This window comes from Podarcis raffonei, chromosome 8 (assembly GCF_027172205.1).
Source record: "Podarcis raffonei isolate rPodRaf1 chromosome 8, rPodRaf1.pri, whole genome shotgun sequence".
In the NCBI taxonomy this organism is placed as follows: domain Eukaryota; kingdom Metazoa; phylum Chordata; class Lepidosauria; order Squamata; family Lacertidae; genus Podarcis; species Podarcis raffonei.
In genome coordinates this window covers 7,181,535-7,207,843 of record NC_070609.1, presented here as the reverse complement: position 1 = coordinate 7,207,843, position 26,309 = coordinate 7,181,535, and the positions used below count along the sequence as shown (strand labels likewise).

At 48.1% G+C, this 26,309-nt stretch overlaps 1 protein-coding gene across 1 annotated transcript; it reads right to left on the bottom strand.

The window, feature by feature from the left end:
• Window positions 1–9,527: 9,527 nt before the first annotated feature.
• On the bottom strand, window positions 9,528–23,378 carry QPCTL (glutaminyl-peptide cyclotransferase like). Its single transcript, XM_053401856.1, has 7 exons — window positions 23,109–23,378; window positions 19,134–19,280; window positions 18,048–18,335; window positions 15,883–16,035; window positions 14,009–14,108; window positions 12,103–12,219; window positions 9,528–11,089 (listed from the first exon to the last, which is right to left on the bottom strand). Exons 1-7 carry the CDS (start codon window positions 23,349–23,351, stop codon window positions 10,944–10,946), a joined length of 1,194 nt encoding a protein of 397 aa, XP_053257831.1. The 5' UTR covers window positions 23,352–23,378; the 3' UTR covers window positions 9,528–10,943.
• Between the last annotated feature and the right edge of the window lie 2,931 nt (window positions 23,379–26,309).

Genomic DNA, 26,309 nt, shown 5'->3' with positions numbered 1-26,309 from the left:
GGCTGCCTTCAGATGTCTTCTAAAGGTTGTAGTGTTACTTATTGTGGGAATGTTCAGGGGTGCAGGAGAGGATATATTGTCTGATAATAGCCTTTCCAACTTGTGTAACAAGTTCACAATTTTAGCAGAGTAACATCCCCCTTTTTAAACATTTGCTCAGGCTCGCTAATGCCTCTATAATAACTGTTCTGGTATTTTCCCCTTATTCCCTCATCAAAGATAAGACACGACACAGTCTTCTATAAAAGTATAAAAAGGTTTACTCACACATCATTCTGTTCACAGTAGGATCCCAGAAGGCAGGCTTAGCTTAGAAAAGTAACATATACCTAGAAACTATCTCATAAGAAGACATCTTTGGGTAAGATGTTGCTTCTTCAATGCATGTAGTCAAAAGGAGAGAGATGTCTACCCTGCCCTGTGCTTTTGTTGTTACCTGCACAGGTGAGGCCACGCCCACCTCTAGTCACATGCAGAGGATGTCTGTCCCAGCCCAGAAGGAAACAGGAAGTTTACCTGCTGGCTGGACGAACATTCCTCCCCATGTGTAAACATGATCACTCTAGGAATGTTGTACTTGACTGCTCTTGTGTTTCACATCCCACACTTATCTCCTTGACATCTGATGGGAGGACGTTCCACAGGGAGCGCACTACTGCAGAGAAGGAAGATGCTCTCTTACTGAGCCACAGTCATTGCTCCTCTGGTTCCTTTTTCACATCCTTGTGTGATGGCCTAGGAATCGGATTCAGAGGCTGAACCTGAGGAATCCCAGCCTGCACAGGAGTCCCTGCCTCCAGGACCGACTGAGCCAGGGCTGGGGCTTGAACCTGAAGGGCCCTGACCAGTGCTGGATCCTCAGGAGCAGACACCAGCTGAATCTGCTCTGGCTCCGGAGGTGATCGAAGACCCATTGCCTGCAGGTGCTCCACTCTCAGCCCCGTCAGGGGAAGGTGAGGTTGCCTCTGTGTCCGGTAGCCCTCCAGACTCTCCTGAGCTGCAGAGGCTCAGGGCAGAGAGGCGGAGGGAACTAAGTTCCCCCAGGAGGAGTGCTCACCTCCAGGCCAGGAGAGGCGAGTCACCTGTGGACCGGGGCCGCCCTATGCCTCGGGGCAGATAAAAGCCAGCCAGCCCAGTCCCAGGTTGCGGGAGCAACGTTGTTGGTAGCCTGTTCCTGCCTGCACCCTGTCCTGCTCTTCTGCCAGAGTTCCTGACCTCACTCGACTCCCTGCCTTGGACCCAGCTTCAGCTTTGACGGACAGCCTCCATACCACATCCTTGACCTCAGACCGGACTCGGACCACGCCGCACAGTAACCCCCCGGGACCAGCACACCTTGCCAGTGTTAAGGATCTCTCATTGTTCTGCCCTCTTTGGCCTCCTACCTCTAACGATAGGCGGCCCCTGAAGGATTCTCCAAGAGGCAACGTGGCCCTCATCTGGAACAGTTTCCCCATCCCTGTGAAGTGAGGTGCCAAAGGCTACCCAGATGTAGCCAGCAATCATCTCCCCTGTTTTTACAGCTGCCTCAAGCCCACGTGACAAACAGCCATGGATTTCCTCCCTGCTGCTTCAAGGAGATAAACGGCGCTGGGAATTGAGGGCCCTGCTTCTCGCCTGATGTGAGGAAGACAATTTCTGGCTTGGCTGACTTTGATTGTTGTCTTCCACGGACCTCCTGAGAGCTGGCTCAAAAGAGGCCTGGCTGAGGAGTCCGGGGAGAAAAGAGAGGTGCTGTGTGAGAGAAAAATACCAAAATGCCACAATTAAGCTTATTTGCAGAACTGCCGTTCATATGGCAACGGATGTGACAATCAATGGTGCCTATGGCACAATTTATCCACCACCAAGGGACACGGTTGGGGCTGTGGTCTAAACCATGGAGCCTCTTGGGCTTGCTAATCAGAAGGTCGGCAATTCGAATCCCTGCAACGGGGTGAGCTCCCATTGCTCTGCCCCAGCTCCTGCTAACATAGCAGTTCGAAAGCATGCCAGTGCAAGTAGATAAATAGGTATCACTGCGGTGGGAAGGTAAATGGCATTTCTGTGCGCTCTGGTTTCCGTCACGGTATTCTGTTACGCCAGAAGCGGTTTAGTCATGCTGGCCACATGACTCGGAAAGCTGATGTGGCCTGAAAGAAGAGTTTGGATTTGATATCCCGCTTTATCACTACCCGAAGGAGTCTCAAAGCGGCTAACATTCTCCTTTCCCTTCCTCCCCCACAACAAACGCTCTGTGAGGTTAGTGGGGCTGAGAGACTTCAAAGAAGTATGACTGGCCCAAGGTCACCCAGCAGCTGCATGTGGAGGAGCGGAGATGCGAACCCAGTTCCCCAGATTACAAGTCTACCGCTCTTAACCACTACACCACACTGGCACGCACTGAAAGCGAGAAGATGAAAGCCACTCTGGGCGGCTTCCAACAAAATATTAACATACAGTAATCCATCAAACATTAAAAGCTTCCCTGAGCAGGGCTGCCTTCAGATGTTGTCTAAAAGTCTGGTAGTTGTTTTTCTCTTTGACATCTGGTGGGAGGGCGTTCCACAGGGCGGGTGCCACCACCGAGAAGGCCCTCTGCCTGGTTCCCTGTAACTTGGCTTCTTGCAGGGAGGGAACCGCAACCCCATAGTCGCCTTTGACTGGACTTAACCAGCCAGGGGTCCTTTACCTTTACCTTACCTTTTATCCTCCACCCTATCACCCTTCACCCTTACCTGCTGGCCTTTTTTGGTTGGGGATGGGCAACGTCAAATCTGCCACATGCCCCCCAACTAGCAAGGGCAGCTCAAAGGCACCAAACTGGTGAAGGCTGCATTAAGGAATGTGACAGGCGAATCAGCTTCTGCTGCAACCACAATGAATCCCTGAGAAGAGCTCTGCTGGATCTGGCCAGTGGTCCTTCCAGTCCAGCATTCTGTCCTCACAAGGGCCAATCAGGTGCCTGTGGGGAACCCACAAGCAGGATTCGAATACAAGAGGAACTCCCCTCCTGAGGTTTCCGGCAACTGTGATTCAGAAGCATTGATGTATCTAGCTGTGGGGGCAAAGCGTAGCCATCGTGGCCCCAACCGTCGATAATCCAGCAATTACTGTGCTGTGGTTTGTGGCTGGGACATGGTCATCAACATTTTATTCAGTTCGTTTCTATACCGCTTTGAAATGTCAAAGCAGTTACCGTATTTTTCGCTCTGTAAGACGCACCAGATCACAAGATGCACCTAGTTTTTGGAGGAGGAAAACAAGAAACAAAATATTCTGAATCTCAGAAGCCAGAACAGCTGCACAGTGAAAGCAGCGATCCCTCTTGCTGTTCTGGCTTCTGGGATAGCTGCGCAGCCTGCATTCGCTCCATAACACACACACACATTTCCCCTTACTTTTCAGGAGGGAAAAAGTGAGTCTTATAGAGCAAAAAATACGGTATTTAAAAAATAAATGCTGGGAAAGCAAGGTGGGAAGAGCTGTCCGAGGTGCTGAAAATGAGGGTTGCAACCACATTGCCCATCCAAGGAGCCACTTGCAAACCCTGAATTTCACCCTGCTCTCAGCAGAGGAGAGGCTGCCTTCTCATTTTGACCTTCTGTTCCTTCACCCCATCCCAACAGAGGCATACGGGGCATTCAGACACGGAGGACATTGCATTAGCTTCCCCGATTATAATGCTGGCGGTTCTGTCACATTTTCTAATGTTCCTTTCTAATACGAGAGCAGCTTTTGCATCTCATTTGGAAACCAAGGACCCAGAATGGGAAGGCACACAATGCCAGATGCTTGAAGTCCAGTGTGAAGTTTCCGCAGTCCGTGTTGATTTGGGGAGCCATGTCATCCCCTGGTGTTGGTCCACTGTGCTTCATGAAGTCCAGGGTCAACGCAGCCGTCTACCAGGAGATTTTGGAGCACTTCATGCTTCCTTCCGCAGACGAGCTTTATGAGGATGCTGGCTTCATTTTCCAGCAGGACTTTGGCACCTGCCCACACTGCCAAAAGTACCAAAACCTGGTTCAATGCCCATGGGATTACGGTGCTTGATTGGCAGCAAACTCACCTGACCTGAACCCCATAGAGAATCTATGGGGCATTGCCAAGAAAAAGATGAGAGACATGAGACCAAGTAATGCGGAAGAGCTGAAGGCTGCTATTGAAGCTTCCTGGTCTTCCATAACACCTCAGCAGTGTCACAGGCTGATTGCATCCATGCTATGCCGCATTGAGGCAGTAATTGATGCAAAAGGGGCCCAAACCAAGTACTGAGTACATATGCATACTTCTACTTCTCAGAGGTCCAATATTGCTCTATTTGCAATCCGTGTTTTGCTGATTTAATTTAATATTCTAATTTTCTGAGATTGTTAATTTGGGTTTTCATCAGCTGTACGCCATGATCATCGCAATTATAACAAATAAAGGCTTGACATATCTCGCTTTGCATGCCATGAGTCTATCTCATATATTAGTTTCACCTTTTAAGTTTAATTACTGAAATAAATGAACTTCTCCACGATATTCTAATTTTCCGAGTTTCACCTGTATGTAGGGTTTGGTGTCGGAATCACTTGTGCAGGTTCTCTGTTCGCTTGTGTTCCTTTGGTGGTGAGAGAGGTTGGGGTTGGCCTAGGGTGTGGTTGTTCATTTGTGGTTGGCTGTGGTGGTCTCTGTTTTCATTGAGTGGGGTGGGTGGGTGTTTTGGATCAGGTTAGCCATATTGATTTGTATGCTGTTGGTGGATTTTGGTCATTGTCTTGCTGGGCTGTGTATGTGATAAAGGGGAGCCATACTGGGGTGAAGGCGTCTTCTATTTGTCCCTGTGTCAGTTTCAGTTTATTGGTTAATTTTTCTAGCAGGGCTGTTTCCCATATTACAGTGGTGCCTCGCAAGACGAAATTAATCCATTCTGCGAGTCTCTTCGTCTAGCGGTTTTTTCGTCTTGCGAAGCAACCCTATTAGCGGCTTAGCGGATTAGCGCTATTAGCGGTTTAGCGGCTATTAAAGGCTTAGCGGCTAAAAGGCTATTAGCGGCTTAGCAGCTTAGAAAAAAGGGGAGCGAAAAAAAATTGCAACACTCGCAAGACGTTTTCGTCTTGCGAAGCAAGCCCATAGGGAAATTCGTCTTGCGAAGCAGCTCAAAAACGGAAAACCCTTTCGTCTAGCGGGTTTTCCGTCTTGCGAGGCATTCGTCTTGCGGGGCACCACTGTATTTGGTACTATTGGTCCATGCTTACTCCTGACAGGTCTCTCCAGTATCTGGGTGAAGCTGGTCTTAAAGCGATGGCCAGGAATGGGGACAGACCCAGTTGACTTTGCAACGGAACAAAATTATCCTTATGCAAAAGCAACAGCAAATACCCAAATCCCTGGAGGAAACAGCCTTCAGCATTTTACTGCCTACGCTACGTGCACAAATTCATGGCTTGGGAGAAAGTTGGTGGGACCCATCTGTAGAAACCTGGCAGAGAACTTCAGCAAAACGTTTTTGCTTCCGGCCCTCATGGGAAGAATTATTGGGCTGGTGCTGCGCCCTTGTGGGAAAAGGACATTCTGCACATTTTAGCATGCAATGCAACTGAGATTCTGGCCCCAGCCCTCATTTTCCTCCATTCGATCGTCTTCCATAAAGTGAGTCTGTGACTGTGGAGGCCAATTCTGGATCCACATGTCCTTCCACAGGGGTAACATAGGTTTACAGGCGGGAGTCGATCATGGTGAGGGTTTGCCAAGCATGCCTTCCTCTTAGCACGTTTCTTCCTTTTGTCCCGAGTTTGAATGTCTTCAAAACCCATTATGCCTTTGGTAAAGGAGTTCTCACAGGCCAGTATTTCCCAGTTGTCAGTGCTTACCCCGTATTTTTCGCTCTATAACACGCACCCGACCATAACACGCACATAGTTTTTAGAGGCGGAAAACAAGAAAAAAAATATTCTAAACGAAACAGTGGATGTATGATTTTTGTGGTTCATGCTGTGGCCACAGACATGTGATCTGACGGTGAGTTTGAGGTAGCCCAATGCAAAAATCCTGAGGATCCATGTGGATCCATGCTTTGTAACCACGTTTTAAGTGGGGAGGGAAGGAAAAGCACTCAAGGGACAAGGAGCACGCATGGGGTGGGTGGAGAAGGATGCTGCTAATAATGCAGAAGGGGGGTATAAGGGGAGAAGGCCCCTCTTCCCTCCCACTTTGCTCCTTTAAAGAAGCAGGCTCTCTGTCCCTCTCTCCTCCCCACTCAGCGGCTCTTCTCACGCTTTGCTCTTTCAAAGCGAGCCACGGAGGAGGGAAGGAAGGGGAACCATGGATCCTCTGCTCACGACTGCAGCAGATCCCCCCGCCATCCGTAGGCATTCACTCCATAAGACACACAGACATTTCCCCTTACTTTCTAGAAGGAAAAAAGTGAGTGTTGTGGTGCAAAAAATACGGTATACTACATTTTTAAAGACTTGCCTTGAGATTCTTTAAACGTCGTTTGTTGGCTACCAACATTACGCTTTCCATTTTTAAGTTCGGAATAGAGTAGCTGCTTTGGAAGACAATCATCAGGCATTCGCACAACATGACCAGTCCAATGAAGTTGATGTTGAAGAATCATTGCTTCAACACTGGTGATCTTTGCTTCTTCCAGTACAGTGGAACCTCGCAAGACGAAATTAATTCGTTCTGCGAGTTTTTTCTTCTTGCGAGTTTTTTGTCTTGCGAAGCACAGTTTCCCATAGGAATGCATTGAAAATCAATTAATGCGTTCCTATGGAAACCGCTTGCCGGGCTGGCGGTGCGGAGAAGGGCTTTTCTCCCCACCGCAAGCCTTCAGGACAGGTCCGGGAACAGAGGGGAAGGCGCGCTGCGCTTCTCCTCTGTTCCTGGAGCTTGCGGTGGGAGGAGGGTTTTTCCTCCCCACCGCCAACATTCAGAACAGCATTCTGAATGTTGGCGGTGGGAAGGAAAACCCTCCTCCCACCGCAAGTCTTCAGGACAGGTCCGGGAACAGAGGGGAAGGCGCGTTGCGCTTCTCCTGTCCCCGGACCTGTTCTGAAGGCTGGCAGTCCACCGCCAGCCTTCAGAACAGCCGTCCGAAGGCTGGCGCGGGGAGAAGGGCTCTCCGCCCCACCGCCAGCCTTCGGAGCAGCCTTCTGAAGGCTGGCAGGGGGAGGAGGTCTCTCCGCTTCCCCGCTGTCCCCGGAGATTTCCCTATGGGCTTTCTTCTTGCGAAGGAAGCCCATAGGGAAATTCGTCTGGCGAAGCACCTCGAAAAACGGAAAACTCTTTCTTCTTGTGAGTTTTCCGTCTTGCGAGGCATTCGTCTTGCGAGGTACCACTGTACATTGGCATTTGTTCGCCTGTCTTCCCAAGTGATGTGTAAAAAATTCCAGAAACACCATTGATGGAATCTTTTGAGGTGTTGGAGATGGCGTTTATAAGTGGTCTGTGTTTCACAAGATTCAGTAGGGTTGGTAGTACAATAGCTTTGCAAGCAAGCATTTTGGTTTCCCTGCGAATGTTCTGGTCCTCAAACACTCCGCACTTCATTGAGGTGGGGATGAGGGTTGCTGTGTTGCCGGGGATGTTGCTTTTGTTCCAAACAGTGCAAGTTTTGGATGGGATGGATTGTTTCAGGAGGTGGCAGAGGGATGTTTCTGGATTTGTTTGGCAGGGCAGGAAGCCTCGAGTAAAATTTAAGATATTGACGGATGCCAAAGAAGGAGGTGGACCTGCCCTGCCAGATCCCTAAACTTTGTTGTGAACCATCTGCTTTTTGCTGGCTGAGAGAATGGCTGTCTCTTGAATGCACTGAAGTGTTGGATAATGGCAGACGAAGTTGATGGACTATATGGAATTGGCGGAAATGACTGGCAAGATCCGAGACCAGGGAGAAGAGTCGGTGGAAGAAGACTGGAAAAAGTTTAAAGATTATTTATAGAAATATTGTAAAGTTAATGAATGTTAGAAGAATGTTGGAATGAAGTTATATGACTTCAGTAGAAATGTTATAAGGATTTAAGTATAAATAGATTAATAGAGTATTAAAGGAAAATAAGGTTAAAATGTGTTAAGATAATTATAGGATAGAAAACAGAGGAAGATGGAAAGGAATTGCTGAAACAACTAATAGAAGTGGAATACAAAAAGGGAGGTGGAAATATGTGAAAGAAAGATAAGATATTGGAAGTTTTTTCTTTTTTCTTTTGATGTGTTTTTAAATTGTTTTGGTTTTGTTTTGTTAATTTTTATGTAGTGTTTTTGTATTGTAATGTATTGTTTTCTTTGTTTTTTGTGTGTGTTTAAATTGCTGCAAAAGGAATCAATATTATTACAAAGTGAAAAAAACACTAAAAAAAACACACTCTGCACTTCAATGGGGAGAAAGCCGCACTCACAGAGCTCAGGCGATGCTGGATTTCGGCATCAGTGTTGGCCCTTGTGGAAAGATAACTGCCCATTGTGCCTCCCATCCCCTTCTCACTACTACTGTAAAACTTTAGGCTATAAGGTCCAAGGTGGAGAGAATTCACTGCTCTCTAGCTCTGATCACAGAAACTAGAGGGGAGGAACCCGTTACCTTCGACTCACAACTCCCATTGGCCACAGGCTGCATGGCCAACAGTCCAGGGTGACCGCTGACATACGTGCATACAATTGGTCTTAAAGGAGGAATCTGGAAGGCGAGAGGGAAGAAAATCAAAGACAACAGAGAAGGAGGCTGAGGGATGGGCAGAAAGAGATGGCTGCTTCCAAGTTTGGAGTCATGAAAGGGCAGCAAACACTGAGGTCCAGCCACAAGGGCCTTCTGGCAGTTCCCTCCCTGTGAGAAGTGAGTTTGCAGGGAACCAGGCAGAGAGCCTTCTCGGTGGTGGCGCCCTCCCGTCACATGTCAAAGAAATAAACAACTATCTGACTTTTAGAAGACATCTGAAGGCAGCCCGGTTCAGGGAAGCTTTTAATGTCTGATGTTTTGTCGCTTTTATTATCATTAATTCTGTTGGCAGCCACCCAGAGTGGCTAGGGAACCTAGCCAGATGGGTGGGGTATAAATAAAATATTATTACTATTATTATTACTTCTTTCACCCTTTTTTAATACTGTGAAAAGGGGGGGAATCTTATGTTGAAGGAACAAATAAAGAAACAAATACTTTTATTATTAATAATATTGACATCAAAAATAGATTATTATTATTACTTTTACTGCCAGAGAGAGGGGGTTGTAGAATTGCTTTTTTCCCCTTTTTTTGCCTCAAGTGCCAAATGTAACTTGGGTGCTGAGCTGCTTTTAAATCTTGCATTTTAAACTGTTGTTCAACCTGCCCCAGGACCTTAAGATAAATTAAAATGACGACGTTCTGCGCCTTCAATGGGGGTTCCGTTTTCTGCTTCACCTCAAAATGTCTCAGGCCAGCCCTTTTGAGAAAACACCTTGTAACAGGTAGGAAAACCAGGTGTCAAAGATCAGGAAGTCCACTGAATTTTATCACGGTGCTAAGTTTGCATTCTGGTTGTCATAACAGAACAGGCAAAACACACACACACACAAATAGATGAAAGAGCAGAAAGTTGCCTGAAACTTTTATTGTAATACTTGTCAATGAATCATTTGAGGGAGGGGACGTAGTCTGAGATGGAATAATGGATTGTAACACTTCAGATTGTTCCCCAACTTTTACTTTTTTTAAAAGTTAGTCCTTGCAAGTAGAAAGCTAGAACACCAGGAAGAGGGCTGAACTGGAATCTCTCATTGATTTGCTAGCTTTTTACTTGCAGGTATGCTTTGAAAAGGTGAGGAAGCATTCAGAAGTGGCACCCCACTCTCCTAACTCAGGATTTTGTCGTGTGTCTAAACCAGGCCTCGGAGTCACTTTGGAATAAGGAAGGTGCGTAACCCAGATTTAGCTTGAATGCGACATGAGAATTCCTCCCTCCCACCCAAGCTTTTTCCACACAGCAGAGCTGCCACACCCGACGTGGCCTTAAGGCTCAACAATAAACATTGAATTAAAAACAGAGTAAAAACCCGTTTTTGCTTGGTACAGGACGGAATAGGTCAGGGGGCAGAGGTAAGATGTCTCTGGGCATCTTGGACATTGTTCTGCACCTCCCAGCACGGACTAAACAGCTGCCTCAGGGGAAAAGAAAATTTCATTTTAAGTACCTGGGATCAGAGTGCAAACGGTTCTCCCTGAATCGTGTCTCTATCACGTGTGAATAGCCACATTCCGTGGAACCGACAGGAGCCTGGGCACTTCGAAAAACCAGGCCTCAGTTTCCAAAATGGCTCAAGAGCAGAACTTGGATTCAAGACTATTCTTAATAACAAGAGTGCACATTGTAGGGTTGCTGATAAGGGAAGGGTCGGGGGTCCGTCCCCCCCAAGAAACTACAGCCATACCTCAGGTTACAGACGCTTCGGATTGTGCGATTTTGGGTTGCGCACTGCACCGAACCCAGAAGTACTGGAACGGTTAGTTCCGGGTTTCGGCGCTTGCGCAGAAGCGCTAAATCGCGCTTTGCACATGCTCAGAAGCGCCAAATCACGACACACGCAGGTCGCGGACGTGCCTCCCGCATGGATGTTTGCAACCCGAGCGTCCACTGTACTACAATCCCCTAGGAAGAAAGGAAGTTTATTATTATTCTCTCTACTGCCACTCCAATTTGGTTTCCCTGATCTGTGCCATCTTGGAGATCAGTCTGGGGTCCTCTTGCCTGGCCAGCCACATTCCCTGAGGGGCTTGAAGGCTTAATTCCCCAAGACACAACGTCCAAGACCCTTCCGTTTCCCAGCCTGTCTCTCCCCACATCACTTTGGGCCACGAGCGCAGCTTCTGCAAGGGCCACAGACGGAGTCCCTGGCAAGCGATCGTGCTGTTTCTTAAACGTGGCGCATCCTCCAGCCGTTCCACATCTCGGTTGACCAAAAACCAAAGGCCTCGGGGTCAGCAGGAGAGTCCTTTCCCCCTAAAGCCACAGATATTCCGCCAGGAAAGCTGCCAAGATCTTACAGAGGTTGAGCACCGTAGGCGGGTGCAGGTTCTCCTCTGTGTCCTCGAAGGTGTGCCAGACGGCGGGGAAGGGTGTGGTGATGAGGTGAAGGACTGGAACACCTTCGGCAAAGAAAGAGAGAGAGAAGGAATCAAAAACTGTGAGCCCAGTGTCGTCTGAAAACCACGTGGCGCAGTACATTTTCTACAGAGCACATTGTTCCAACACAGGTGTTTGTTCTTTCTTTAAAAAACACATAGAGAGTTAGGATCCTAGAGTCAGAACAACGAAATTGAGAAAATCTACATCAGACATTCAAAAACCCACAAGCCTGCTATCCCAGCCTGACTGACCCCCTAAAAACTCTGATACCCTATAATTGAATACAATATACTCACATAGAGACTACCTTAAAAGTTAAAGGGACCCCTGACAGTTAGGTCTAGTTGTGACCAACTTTGGGGATGTGTTTGTCCACAGACAGCTTCCGGGTCATGTGGCCAGCATGACTAAGCCGCTTCTGGTGAACCAGAGCAGCGCACGGAAACACCGTTTACCTTCCCACCGGATCAGTACCTATTTATCTACTTGTACTTTGACATGCTTTCGAACTGCTAGGTTGGCAGGAGCAGGGACCGAGCAACAGGAGCTCACCCCATCACGGGGATTCAAACTGCCGACCTTCTGACAGGCAAGCCCTAGGCTCTGTGGTTTAACCCACAGCGCCACCCGCGTCCCTTGAGGCTACCTTACACTGTGTTTAAAACCAAAATCACATTTGGATAGAAACTGTTTCTCAGGCGGCTAGTCCTAGTCTTTATAAACCTGTACCTTCTTCCAGAAGGCAGAAGCTGAAAGAGATCATTTCCGGGGTGCGCACTATCCTGCGCTATCTCTGCAGCTAGGTGCGTCTTATGGTCTGGTGTGTCTTACAGAGCGAAAAATACGGTATTTTTCTGGAGGATTCTCAGAAAATATAACCTCTGCTGTGCTCTCTTCATCAGGTCTTTGCTGTTTTCTCCCCAGGTTAGAGGATCTAGCCCTGCTAAGGGCGCAGACGGCAAACAGCAAACACCGGATGGAACCAGCAATGAAAAGACCTGAGGGAAACTGTGGGAAAGCGGGAGAGAAGTACCTCTCCGGAGGAAGGGAGCGTGGTCATCTTCGACGGGGTCATAGTAGGAGCGTTGCTGGAAATAGAGTTGTTCCTTTGCGTGAGACTCCAGAAGGCCGAGCCGGTGCAGCCGCTTCTCTAGAGAACGAAAGAGTGGGATTAGGCGCAGCAGCAAGAATATTACTGGCACAAAAATGGAAGCAAGAAGAACTACTGACGAAAGAAGAATGGAGGATGAAATGAATGGACTGCGCAGAACTAGATAAACTAACAGGAAGGATTCGAAATCTGCGGGACCAGAAATTCACAGAAGACCGGCGTAAATCTACAGACTATTTGAAAAGTAACTGTGATGATCAGGTTTGTAGGTTTGCAAGAAGTTTTGTGAGGAGAATTATTGGAACTATTGCAAAAAGGGATAAAGGGGAGGATGATGAGTTAAGATAATTAAAGGCAATATGACCTTAAGAAATGCATCAGAAGGGGTTAAAACGGTGGATCATCAGAGGTGCTGATGGAAGTCCAAAAAAAGATTGTATAGGTGATGAAATCTTGTGGTTTGTACTATAATTTATATGTTAAATTTAACATATAAATTATAATTTATATGTTAAATTTAACATATAAATTTTTATTTTTTAAAAAAAAAGAGTGGGATTAGGCGCAACATAGGAGCTATGGTCCGACTGAGAATTATCTTCAGGCTCCCTAAGCGCTTCCAGCAAATACTGGAGGAAAACACCAGCCCCAATGTGGGAGTGCAAATATCCAGAGTGTGAGGATCAGATGGGATTACTATGAGGAATTCTAAAATATGCATCAAGCCATTGTGTCTGCTAGGAAAGCATGGCGATGACTGGGTTCGATTCATTGACAATAATTTCTGATCAAATCCCACAAGCCTCTGCATTTCTGGCCATTTTCTCTACTGCCCATTTATCTCTGTCTGACAAGCACATATAAGCACCATAGGTCACAGTTGCCAGTTGCTTTGCCAGGCATGCATCCTGGGTCATAAATCACACCGTATTTTTTGCTCTATAAGACGCACCTGACCACCTAGTTTTTGGAGGAGGAAAACATGAAAAAATATATTCTGAATCTCAGAAGCCAGAACAGCAAGAGGGATCGCTGCGCAGTGAGAGCAGCGATCCTTCTTGCTGTTCTGGCTTCAGGGATAGCTGCGCAGCCTGCATTCGCTCCATAAGACGCACACACATTTCCCCTTACTTTTTAGGAGGGAAAAAGTGAGTCTTATAGAGCAAAAAATACGGTACTTTGAACTGCATATGCATGGTCAAGTAGGAAATTAGCTTGTTGTAGTTTTAATCTTTAACTTTGTCCCACGTGGGGTTTTTTGAAATGCTCAAGAGGAAATCTGATTGGTTTTTACGGACACTGTGTAAAAAGTTCTTTTGTGAATAAAACGACCTGGGCCGAGGGGTAGAGAGGAATTATTATTATACGTACTCCTCCCAGAGTCTTGCTGGTCAAGCCTCTGTGTGTATCAGAGTCCAATCCTTCCTTTGATTTAGGGACGCCTCACCCCACATCTGTGGCACAGGTAGAAGAAAGGTCTAAAGCAGGGATGGAAGGGGTACCTGTGTACCCACCAAATTGGATTGACTTCAACTTAAAATGATGCAGGAACTTGTCAGATCATGGGTCCATCCACCTCAGTACTACCAACACTGTGCGGCAGCTGTTCTATAGGGTTTCGGGCAGCTGAGTTGCAGTCCACTTGGAGGGCGCCGGGTTGGCGAAGGCGGATCTATCGGACAGAACTTTACATCCCAAGCCCCCCGCTGGCTGCTCATCCCTGGGAGGCAGGGTCTGAAATGGAGGCGGGGTCTGAAATGCCGATCAACACTGGAGCCCCACCCCCTCCTTTCCCGATCGGCTCCCCGGCGCAAAGAGTGACACTCACCGAGGCCAACGAGCCTTTCGAACCAGAGGGCTGTGTTGCGGAAATGGTTCTGGATGGTCGGCTGGCGGGCGCCCAAAAGGTCCAGCAGAACAAAGAGAGACTGAAACAGGAAAATGCAGAGTCAAAAACACAGGAGCCACAACAGCGGCAAGAATCTTGATTGCATAAGGATATGTTTTTGGATAATATGTCTTGTTATAACTTTGAATAAAAAAAATTAAAAAAAAGAATCTTGATTGCATAAGGATGGAAGAATGAGGAAATCCCAACGAAAGAACAATGGCAAGAAAAATTGATGAGCTATGCAGAGCTGGTTAAATTGACATACAAACTGCATGATAAGGACAACTGTGACTTTAAGGAAGAATGGGAGATTTTGCAAATTATCTAAAAAGACAACAAAATGAACGGGACTCCTTGGCAGGTTTTGAATAAACATCCACAAATTTATTAGGTGAACATATGATAGATAAAATAAAGATATGTACAATTTTATAATATGCAGAGAATGATATGTGTAAAGAAATCAGAGAGGGGAGCTGAGAGAAGTCTTTGGTGGGAGGGAGAGGGAGGGATGGGGGAAGAGGAAAAAATATTGTAATTGATTAAATGGACTGTTAATTTGTTATGCTGAAATTGTTTAATAAAAATTTAAAAAACCACACACACAGGTACTCCCAGGTCCCTCTGCTGTCATTTGAGGCTCAGGTGGTCTCAGGAGTCCCTTATTTCACAGGGACTTAGAAAGCTGCCTTCTCTAGATTATTGTTCCATCTAGCCCAGTAGCGTCTACAGTAACGCTAGAAAATGCCGATCACTTCTCCAACCTGGGCAGTTATCTTTCCACAAGGGCCGACACTGATGCGGAAATCCAGCATCGCCTGAGCTCTGTGAGTGCAGCTTTCTCCCCATTGAAGTGCAGAGTGTTTGAGGAACAGGACATTCGCAGGGAAACCAAAATGCTTGTTTACAAAGCTATTGTACTACCAACCCTACTGCACGCTTGTGAAACATGGACCACTTATAAATGCCATCTCCAACAACTCAAAAGATTGTCTCCGGAAAATGGTGTCTCCGGAAATTTTTACACATCACTTGGGAGGACAGGCAAACAAATGCCATTGTACTGGAAGAACCAGCTGAGCCGGGGCTGGGGCTTGATCCTGAAGGGTCCTCACCTGTGCTGGATCCTCAAGTGCAGGCACCAGCTGAGTCTGCTCTGGCTCCTGAGGTGATGGAGGACCCATTGCCTGCAGGTGCTCCACTCTCAGCCCCGTCAGAGGAAGCTGAGGTTGCCTCTGGGTCCAGTAACCCTCCAGCCTCTCCTGAGCTGCAGAGGCTCAGGGCAGAGAGGCGGAGGGAACTAAGTTCCCGCAGGAGGAGTGCTCGCCTCCAGGCCAGGAGAGGCGAGTCACCAGAGGATCGGGGCCGCCCTATGCCTCAGGGCAGATAAAAGCCAGCCAGCCCAGTCCCAGGTTGCGGGAGCAACATTGTTGGTAGCCTGTTCCTGCCTGCACCCTGTGCTGCTCTTCTGCCAGAGTTCCTGACCTCACTCGACTCCCTGCCTTGGACCCAGCTTCAGCCTTGAAGGACAGCCTCCATACTGCACCCTTGACCTCGGAGTGGACTTGGACCTTGCCACACGGTTAACCCTCGGGACCAGAACACTGAACCAGGAACCTTCTTGCGCACAGGGCAGCATGCTTTTCCACTGAGCTCCGGCTGTTCCCGTGGCGCTTAATGTGGTTTCAAACTGAACAGGGAGAGATCAGAGAGGAAGCCCCCACCCTTTCAAGGTGGCAAAGGCCTGCACTTCCCTTTCTGCAAGGAAATGCCAGCCGTTTCTCAGGCGGCTGGCTCAGAGAAGCACTCACGATAGCCTGGAGCTGGCTGAGGCCCGGGCGATGTGGCGCCTTCGCCATGCGATCAGCCAGATGTCGTGCGCCGTACAAGGAGTCCTGATCCGTCCACTCCCGGAAGGCCTCTTCCCCGTCGAAGAACAGCAGCTGCAACGTCACCTTGGAGCCCTAAAACACAGAGACATGATGTTTTAGACCTCCTTCAGTTGTTCAACTTCAAAACAGGTTGCAAAGTTGCCATTGATGCATTAGAAGACGACGGCACTACTGATAACAGACTTGGATAACATCCTGGATTGGAATGGAGTCAGAGGAAGCAGCGCCGGTATAATAATAATAATAATAATAATAACAATTTATTATTTATACCCCGCCCATCTGGCTGGGCCTCCCCAGCCACTCTGGGCGGCTTCCATAGAAACCAAAAATACAGTAAAATATCACACGTTAAAAACTTCCCTGAACAGGGCTGCCTTAAGATGTCTTCTGAATGTCAGGTAGTTGTTTATCGCTTTGACATCTGCTGGAAGGGCGTTCCACAGGGCGGGCGCCACTACCGAGAAGGCCCTCTGCCTGGTTCCCTGTAACTTGGCCTCTCGCAGTGAGGGAACCGCCAGAAGGCCCTCGGCGCTGGACCTCAGCGTCCGGGCAGAACGATGGGGGTGGAGACGCTCCTTCAGGTATACTGGGCCGAGGCCGTTTAGGGCTTTAAAGGTCAGCACCAACACTTTGAATTGTGCTCAGAAACGTACTGGGAGCGAATGTAGGTCTTTCAAGACCGGTGTTATGTGGTCTCGGTGGCTGCTCCCAGTCACCAGTCCAGCTGCCGCATTCTGCCGGTAAAAAGGCAGTTGGAAAAATATATACATACAAATAAAGCTGTATTCGACAGATGAAAGGATATATGATGTTTGCAATGATTGAGAATCGTGGAACCAGGGACAAAGGATTTTAAAGCGTTAAAATTGAGATGTGGAAATATGGAATCAAGGAGGAGAAGCAGGACTGAGATGTGGAGCTTCAGAGGTCCAGATTTGGATTATAATTTGGTCTTTTTTATTTTAATTGGAATATTATGATTGGATATATTAATTGGATGTTTTTATTGGAAAATTAATAAAAATGATTTAAAAAAGAAGATAACGACACTATTACAGCTGCCACATGTCCTAAAATGAGCAATGAATACAACAAGTTGATCATGGCCCACATTGACAACCTCAAGGCAATTACCGCCATGCACTTGATCGGCGGTTGCCCCTTTTGTCCTAAATTAATATTTATTTTTGGATGATAGTGATGTAGCTATATTGACAAAAGAACTGGTCTTCTGTATGATCTTGGCAGCTCAAACAGTAACTGCCACCAGGATTTTGGCTGGCTAACATCTTATATCCTTTTAAATGTGTTTGTAGATGGGAGAGGGGGTTATTGTTTTGTTCTCTTCTTGTTTTCATTGTGCATTTTGTGGGGGGTTTTTTATCTTGCATTTTTACGCTGTGAACTGCCCTGAGATCTATGGATGAAGGGAAGTATACACATTTAAATAATAATAATAATAATAATAATAATAATAATAAAAAATAAAAATAAAAATAAAAAACTCACTACTGGGAAAACCAGTAGTGATGTATGGATGTGAGGGCTGGACCATAAAGAAGGCTGTTCACCGAAGAATGGATGCTTTTAAATTCTGGTGCTGGAGGAGACTATTGAAAGTCCCATGGACTGCATGAAGATCAAACCTCTCCATTCTAAGGGAAATCAGCCCTGAGTGCTCACTGGAAGGACAGATCCTGAAGCTGAGGCTCCAATACTTTGGCCACGTCATGAGAAGAGAAGACTCCCTGGAAAAGACCCTGATGTTGGGAAAGATGGAGGGCACAAGGAGAAGGGGACGACAGAGGACGAGATGGTGGGACAGTGTTCTCGAAGCTACCAGCATGAGTTTGACCAAACTGCGGGAGGCAGTGGAAGACAGGAGTGCCTGGCGTGCTCTGGTCCAGGGGGCCACGAAGAGTCGGACACGACTAAACGACTAAACAACAATACTTTTAGACAAATGAAACATTAAAAAGTTCCCCACCGGCCGCTCTGACCACTAGCCCTTACTCCCCTTTTCTGCAAGAGGTGCAAAAGGAAACCGGAGCATTTCTGCCCAGTAAAGGCCACCCGCTCACCCTCTCCTTCGATTTCTTCAGCTCCTCGTCCAGCGCCGTCACCAGCTCCATCAGGATGGCGCAGGGCACAGCCGAGTCCGTCGCCCCCAGGAAGGCCCGGCCGCGCTTGTCGTGGGGAAAGTATTTGGAGTCATAGTGGCAGGCAAACACCAGGCGCCAGGTGGCTTCGGGGTCCAGCGTAGCCACCACATTGGCGAAGCCGACGACGCCGTGCGGCGCCCGGTCTTTGAAGGCGTCCACCTCTATGTGCCAGGAAGCGCCCAGTTCCCTCAGCTTTTCCACAATGAACTAGGAAGGAAGAAGAGAAGGCAAAGGACTTGAGTCGCTCACGCAAGGTTCTAGTCCTCAGTTTTTCATAAAACTCGAGGACTTCCAAGGGAGAATGAGCGCTGGAAGACTCAGGAAGGATATAAAATGAGTTTATTTTTCGACGCGACTACTGCAGCAGCAAGACCATTCCATGTCCCCCAACCATAGCTGTCAAGCGTCCCTTATTTGGCGGGACAGTCCCTTATCCTAGCGCCATGTCCCGCTGCTGTCCCTTATTGATGATGTCCCGTAAATTTCCCGGGTTTCAAAGGAAGCAGCTCCTCTCCCTCCCTCCCTGCCGGCCAGGGAGGAGGGAGGCTCCAACTGTGTTGCTTGGCTGCGTTGCTCACCCAATAAGGAGTCTAAGAACGACTGGGGGGTGGAGCTTGCATGCCTTGTGCCGATCAAATCGGCCGTGTTGCCTGGGGACTTTGCTCAGCGCTTCCCAGCGGAGAGGTGACGGTGGTTTTCCTTGCTGCATCCCCTTTGCCGGGTTGCTGCGCTGTGGGAACCACCGCTTGAGGCTTCGTTTGGCTGCTGGCTGGGCTTTCTGCCTTTGGCTCGGAGGGGCTCAGAAGTCGAACATACCAGCGCTCCGAAAATCCCTTATTTTGGCTCCTTATTTTCAAGGCTGCCGGTCCCTTATTTTCAAATCTGTTAGTTGACAGCTATGCCCCCAACGGTGAGACGATGCAGCGGTTACAAAGGAGGACCGTAACCTGAAGTTTACGGCTCGCTGTGACGTGTTCGGTCAGCAAGATTAGAGTTTGGACTCACCTGCCGGACTTTTTCGTTGCCAGGGCTTCCAGAGTACCTCTCGATCAGGATGGGCTGCAGGTAGCTACGCCAAAGGCGCTGTAGTTGGACCTGCGAGGCCAGGTCTTTCAGCTGACCGCTAGTCAGGTTTTGGGGCTTGTGCTTCAGCTGCCAAGAAGGCGAGAGAAAAGCTTCGTCAGAAAACAATCCCAGCAGCGCCAGATTTAGGGTGACGCAGGCAGTTGCGCTGCACAGGGTGCAGAGTCAAGGAGGTGCAAAATAACAACATTTATATGGGTATCTACTGAGAAGATAGATAAAAAAGCAACTGTACCAAAATTAATTACAGTCATACCTGATGTTACGTTTGCTTCATGTTACGTTATTTCAGGTTACGTCCCGCAGAAACCCGGAAGTACCGAAAAGGGTTACTTCCAGGTTTTGCTGCTCGCGCATGCGCAGAAGCAGCAACCCGCGCATGCGCAGATGCGCCACTGCGGGTTGCGCTCTTTTCATGTTGCAAATGGGCCTCCGGAACAGATCCCGTTCACAACCAGAGGTACCACTGTATTGTGAAAATAAGAATTATTGGGGGGAGGGCAATTTTTGTCCTTGCTCTGGGCACCATATTATCCAAGTCCAGCCTCACTGAAAGAAATCCTAGCAAGCTCAGACCATCTCTCCTGCTCTCTCCCCCTCAATAAAATCTAAATTCCCCATAGCTGAGGCCTTGTGGCGAGGCTCCCTCCAGGTGAATATTTTTCCCACATATCCAGCAGCTTTGGACTACAACTCCCATCAGCCCCAGGCAACACAGCCATCTTGGACTACAACTCCCACCAGCCCCAGGCAACACAGCCATCTTGGACTACAACTCCCACCAGCCCCAGCCAGCAAGGCCATCTTGGACTACAACTCCCACCAGCTCCAGCCAGCACGGCCATCTTGGACTACAACTCCCACCAGCCCCAGCCAGCACGGCCATCTTGGACTACAACTCCCACCAGCCCTAGCCAGCACGGCCATCTTGGACTACAACTCCCACCAGCCCCAGCCAGCACGGCCATCTTGGACTACAACTCCCACCAGCCCCAGCCAGCACGGCCATCTTGGACTACAACTCCCACCAGCCCCAGCCAGCACAGCCATCTTGGACTACAACTCCCACCAGCCCAGCCAGCACAGTCCTGCTTGCATATGGTCTGGACTAGTAGGTTTACCTGGTCCTCTCCAGCCTAAATTATATGGCTGAAAGGAAGAAAGCTTTGGGTAACCAGGAGAGGATTTTTGTGTGTTGAAGGGGAATGACTAGGTGCCATAGCTGTCAATGTTTCCCGTTTTTAAAGGGAAATTCCCTTATTCTGAATAGGATTCCTCACAAGAAAAGGGAAAAGTTGACAGCTATGCTAGGTGCCCCTTTGAATTCTGCTGGTCATAAGGCTCTGAGGCGGATTCTGTGAACTGCTCTGAGACCACCGGGGAACAGGGCGGTATAAAAATTCAATACATAAAAATAAAAGTCTTTCATTGCAAAGCCTTTGCAGGAAGATCCCGTGGTGGGGACCCAGTCTGGCCTGTATACAACAAACCACAAACCTGAAAACCCCAAAAGGAGATCCCACCCCCCACGACCTGGAATCTGTCCTGTCCCGATCCGCGTTGCACAGTAGCACGGATGCACTTACTTCGTAAAATTTATATGTACCGCACTGCTCAATTGCACGGTGGAGGGGAACCTCAGAGCGGTTTGCAAAATAAAATGATAAAGCAGCCCAACCAACTTGCAGCCAGAATGAAAAATGGTGGTACAACTTATGCAACACGTTATACACACAATAATTACCAAAATGATTACACATTCTTTTCAATCTTCTGAGAAAAATACAAAACCTTGTACAAAGCCACAGAGACTTGCGAACTACCCAAAATGAGATGAACTTACAATGTCTGATTTCAATGGCTTTTTCAAGTGCTTAAGTCAGTCTTCTGTTTTCTTTATTTTTTTACTGTGTGGATATTAGTCGCCAACGTGTTGCATGAGTCGTACTACTTCTATGAGCAGCACAAGTTGCTGGCGGAAATGACTGGCAGAATCCATGACCAGGGAGAAGAGTCGGTGGAAGAAGAGTGGAAGAAATTTAAAGTTTATTTACAGAAATATTGTAAAATTAATGAATGTTAGAAGGATGCTGGAATGAAGTTATATGGCTGTAGCAGAAATATTATAAAGAATTAAGTAAAAATAGATTGTTAATGGGTCAAAGTGGAAATTTAAGGTTAGATTGTGATAAGATAAATTATAGAACAAAAATTAAGAAAGATGGAAAGGATTTGCTGAAATAGCTAATTGAACAAGAATACAAAAAAGGGAGGTGTGAGGAGGTCGACGATATAAGTAAATGAAAGGTAGAGATATAGAGATACTGGATGTGTTTTTAAATGTTTTTGTTTCCTTTGTTGTTTTGCTGTGTTGTTTTTAGTATTTTCCTTTTATTTTTGATGTATTGTGAACTTTTTATTGTTTTTTTGTTTTTCTTTCTTTATTCTGTAACTATTAAACCCTTAATAAATATTTTTTTTAAAAAATAGAATATCAGCGAAAGAAATGGTAAAAAAAATATAAATATGAGCAGCACAAGTTGCATTTTTCTAGCATAATTAAAAACGTGCAGGTAGTTGACACCGCAGCAGCGCAGAGAAACCCCTCGCAAGCTCTCTAAACCCTTTGCCTAAACAAGAACTAGCAGGCGCCAGAAAGGATCCATAGTGTGCAGTCTGGGAGTCATTTTGGACTCACAGCTGTCCATGGAGGCGCAGGTTAATTCTGTGTCCAGGGCAGCTGTCTGCCAGCTCCATCTGGTACGCAGGCTGAGACCCTCCCTGCCCGCGGACTGTCATGCCAGAGTGGTGCATGCTCTGGTTATCTCCCGCTTGGACTACTGCAATGCACTCTACGTGCGGCTACCTTTGAAGGTAACCCAGAAACTACAACTAATCCAGAATGCGGCAGCTGGACTGGTGACTGGGAGTGGCCGCCGGGACCACATAACACCGGTTCTGAGAGATCTGCATTGGCTCCCAGTACTTTTCCGAGCACAATTCAAAGTGTTGGTGCTGACCTTTCAAGCCCTAAACAGCCTCGGTCCTGTATACCTGAAGGAGCGTCTCCACCCCCATCGTTCAGCCCGGACACTGAGGTCCAGCGCTGAGGGCCTTCTGGCGGTTCCCTCATTGGAGAAGTGAGGTTACAGGGAACCAGGCAGAGGGCCTTCTCGGTGGTGGTGCCCGCCCTGTGGAACGCCCTCCCATCAGATGTGAAGGATATAAGCAGCTATCCTATCTTTAAAAGACATCTGAAGGCAGCCCTGTTCAGGGAAGTTTTTAATATTTAGTGCTGTACTGTTTTAAACATTTGATTGGGAGTGGCTGGGGAAAGTCAGCCAGATGGGCGGGGTATAAATAATAAATTATTATTATTATTATTATTATTATTATTATTATTATTATTATTATTACAGTGGTACCTCAGGTTAAGAACTTAATTCGTTCCAGAGGTCCGTTCTTAACCTGAAACTGTTCTTAACCTGAAGCACCACTTTAGCTAATGGGGCCTCCTGCTGCCTCTGCGCCGCCGGAGCCCGATTTCTGTTCTCATCCTGAAGCAAAGGTCTTAACCCGAGGTACCACTGTATATTGCTTGTTTTATGTTGCTATGGCCGTTGTCTAATGTGAAAAAAGTTTTACTATCTATCTAGGAAAAGCTTGCTGGAACAGGCCAGTGGCTTACGTAGATCAGCATCCTGCTTGCACAGTTTGTTTGTTTATAAATTTTGGGAAATCAATGAAAAAAATTGAAGAAAAAAAGAGAGGAAATGATCCATTGGAAGCGGGGAATGCGCAAGTCAAGAGGCAGGGAGTTCCACAGCGCCTTGAAAGGCGGCGATCTTGAATCGACCGTGCACCAGACCCCCCCACCCCACCCCTACCTGTAGGTACCTGGGCGCCCGGGATCAGCTCCTCCTGCGCCGCCTCCCGGGGCTGGACGGCCGGGTCCTCGCCCACCTGCCAGAGCAGGTAAAGCCCCGCCAGGGAGCCGGCGGCCAGGGCCAGCAGCCCACCCAGCCAGAGGCGGCGTCTGCTCGCCAGGCTCCGCTTCCGCGCGGCGGGGAAGCCTCCGGGCTCCAGGCCGCCCTGCGGGACCCCCATCCCTGCGCGGCCCCGGCGAGGCCCTTTCCGCATGGCGCCTCCGCTCCGACTGGGGACCCCGGGGATCCTGCCGGCCACGCCCCCTCTCGGGGGAGGGCCAATGGGACGCGGCCGCGCCGGGCATGAATGGAAGGAGGCGGAGCCACGCGCTCGACCTTCCGCGGTCGAGCCACGCCTCCGAGCCCCGAGCCTATCAGAAGCGCCCGCGCGAGGGGGCGGGGCGACGCGGGGCCACGCCCGCTCGCTGGTTAAGGACACGCGGCGCTTTCGGAAAGGAAAAGAGGGGGAAGAGGGTAGAGGAAGGCGAAGGACAAGCGGGAAGGAAAGGGGAAGGGGGCGGGCGGTTCGTTCGTTACGGAAGAAGGTTTGATGCAATAAGTGTAAAACATATATATATCACACAACTGGAATCTGCAGCTGAGCAATGAATGCCTTTATTAGGAAAAACCGAAAGGTACACAATCTATGGGCAAGCTTTAGTAATCATCATCATCAGTGCTTTTATTGTAAAAAAAATAAAATGTTTAGGGGTACTTTCATTTTCCTACTCATTGAAATACTGCCTCTCAATGAGGCCAAACAGATTCAAAAAATGTTTAGGGGGTGTGCGAACCTCTGCACCCCCCAGAAAAAGCAATTATTTATTTATTTATTTATTTATTTATTTATTTATTTATTTATTTATTCATTCATACCCCAGCCACTCTGGGTGGCTCCCAACAGAATATTGCAAACATGATAAAACATCAAATGTTAAAAACTTCCCTGGGCTGCCTTCAGATGTCTTCTAAAAGTCAGATACAGTGGTACCTCTGGATACAAACGGGATCCGTTCCGGAGCCCCGTTCGCATCCTAAAGCGAGCGCAACCCGCATCTGTGCATGCGCAGGTCACGATTAGCTGCTTCTGCGCATGCGCATGGTGTCGTTTTGAGTGTCTGCACATGTGTGAGCGACGAAACCCAGAAGTGACGCATTCCGTTACTTCTGGGTTGCCGCAGACGCAACCTGAAAACGCAACTTCAACCCAGGGTATGACTGTAGTTGTTTATTTCCTTGACATCTGGTGGGAAGGTGGACGCCACTACCGAGAAGGCCCCCTGCCTGATTCCCTGTAACCTCACTTCTCGCAGTGAGGGAACCGCCAGAAGGCCCTTGGAGCTGGACCTTTTACATTTCCCCCTTCTACATATGGCTTGATAAGACTCTAGTCCACCAATGCTTATATTAGAATGAATTTGTTAAATCTGTAAGGTGCCACAAAAAACTTCTGGAAGTTACCGGCATCAAACTTCTGTTCTAGTTGTTATGAATTCAATTAGCCTCCGCCCACCTGCAGATCTGCTTGCCATCTGGTCGGCTGAACTAGTTCACATGTGCGCCTGGAACATGCACATGTGAACCCACCCCCTGTTAACACTCATATGGAGGGGCAAAGCCATTCGACTGGAACTGAGGGAGATCCAATGTCATGGACTGGTTGGGTGCAGAGGAATGGTGGAAGGAGCCAGCTGGGGAACCAACAAGCGAAGAAGGCTCAGAGCCAAGGGATTGATGGTTGGATGACCATGAATGGTCAGAGGGAGAAGAGGGAGTAGACTGGGAGGAGGAGGTGTTGGAAGCTGAAGAGGTAACAGGCTTTAGTGAGCTGGGAGAGTCTGTGGCAGAAAGCAGTCCGGAATCAGAGGCAGAAGCTGGCAAGTGGGAGGTTGGTCAAGAGGCAGGACCCTCGTACCTACGGGACCGCCTCTCCTGGTATGCCCCACAGAGGACCTTACGGTCTTCAAACAAAAACACCTTGGAGGTCACGGGCCACAGGGAGGTTAGGCTGACCTCAGCCAGAGCCAGGGCTTTTTCAGCTGTGGCCCCGATCTGGTGGAATGCTCTGTCACAAGAGACTAGGGCCCTGCGGGATTTGACATCTTTCTGCAGGGCCTGCAAGACAGAGCTGTTCCACCAGGCCTTTGGCCAAGGCACAGTCTGACCCCCTCCTTTGGTAATCCTCACAGAACTCTAGCCCAATAGTTCCCATTAATGTGATTTTGCATTGATTTTAAAATGAATTGATTTTAGAATGCTGTGTTACTTTTATTGTTGTTAGCCGCTCTGAGCCTGGCTTCAGCTGGGGAGGGCAGGATATAAATAAAAAAAATAGTAGTAGTAGTAGTAGCAGCAGTAGTAGTAGTAGTAGTAAGGCTGTTGAAGAGATACAGGTCTCTCTCTCTCCTGCTGCAACAAGCTCCCCTTTGTCTCCCAGAACCACAAGAGTCATGAAGAAGAAGAAGAAGAAGAAGAAGAAGAAGAAGAAGAAGAAGAAGAAGAAGAAGAATTTGGATTTGATATCCCGCTTTATCACTACCCTAAGGAGTCTCAAAGCAGCTAACATTCTCCTTTCCCTTCCTGCCCCACAACAAACACTCTGTGAGGTGAGTGGGGCTGAGAGACTTCAGAGAAGTGTGACTAGCCCAGAGTCACCCAGCAGCTGCATGTGGAGGAGCAGGGAATCGAACTTGGTTCACCAGATTACAAGACTACCGCTCTTAACCACTACACCACACTGGCTCTGAAATGGGCGGAGGACAGATTGGTGACTTGTAGACGCAGTCTCTGCTTGCTTGGGGGGGGGGATCCTAGAGAGGAGGGGACTTAGTCAGCTGTGGGGAAGTGAAGAGCTTAAGTCTCAGCAAATGCTTCATGAGGGCAAGACCCACCAGAGATGAGTTGCTTTGCTCATGAGGCCTGACACTCCTGTCCTACTAAAGAGTTAACTCCAACTCGCACAGTGTGATTGACTGCTGGCTTGCTCCTGTCACTCATTTTCCAACAGCCTCTGGGCCATTAATGTGAGCCAGTCACTCTCAGTCTAACCTTCCTATTTGTTTTGAGGATGATGATAATAATAATAATAATAATAATAATAATAATAATAATAATAATAATAAAAATTTTTATTTATATCCCACCCTCCCCAGCCGAAGCCGGGCTCAGGGCG

Coding starts and splice junctions, on each gene's coding strand:
- QPCTL (XM_053401856.1), bottom strand. CDS start 23,351: ATGCGGAAAGGGCCTCGCCGGGGCCGCGCAGGGATGGGGGTCCCGCAG. Junction 18,336..19,133: donor GCAACGAAAAAGTCCGGCAG/GTGAGTCCAAAC, acceptor CTTCCTTCCTAG/TTCATTGTGGAAAAGCTGAG. Junction 11,090..12,102: donor CGCTCCCTTCCTCCGGAGAG/GTACTTCTCTCC, acceptor TCTTTGCCGAAG/GTGTTCCAGTCCTTCACCTC.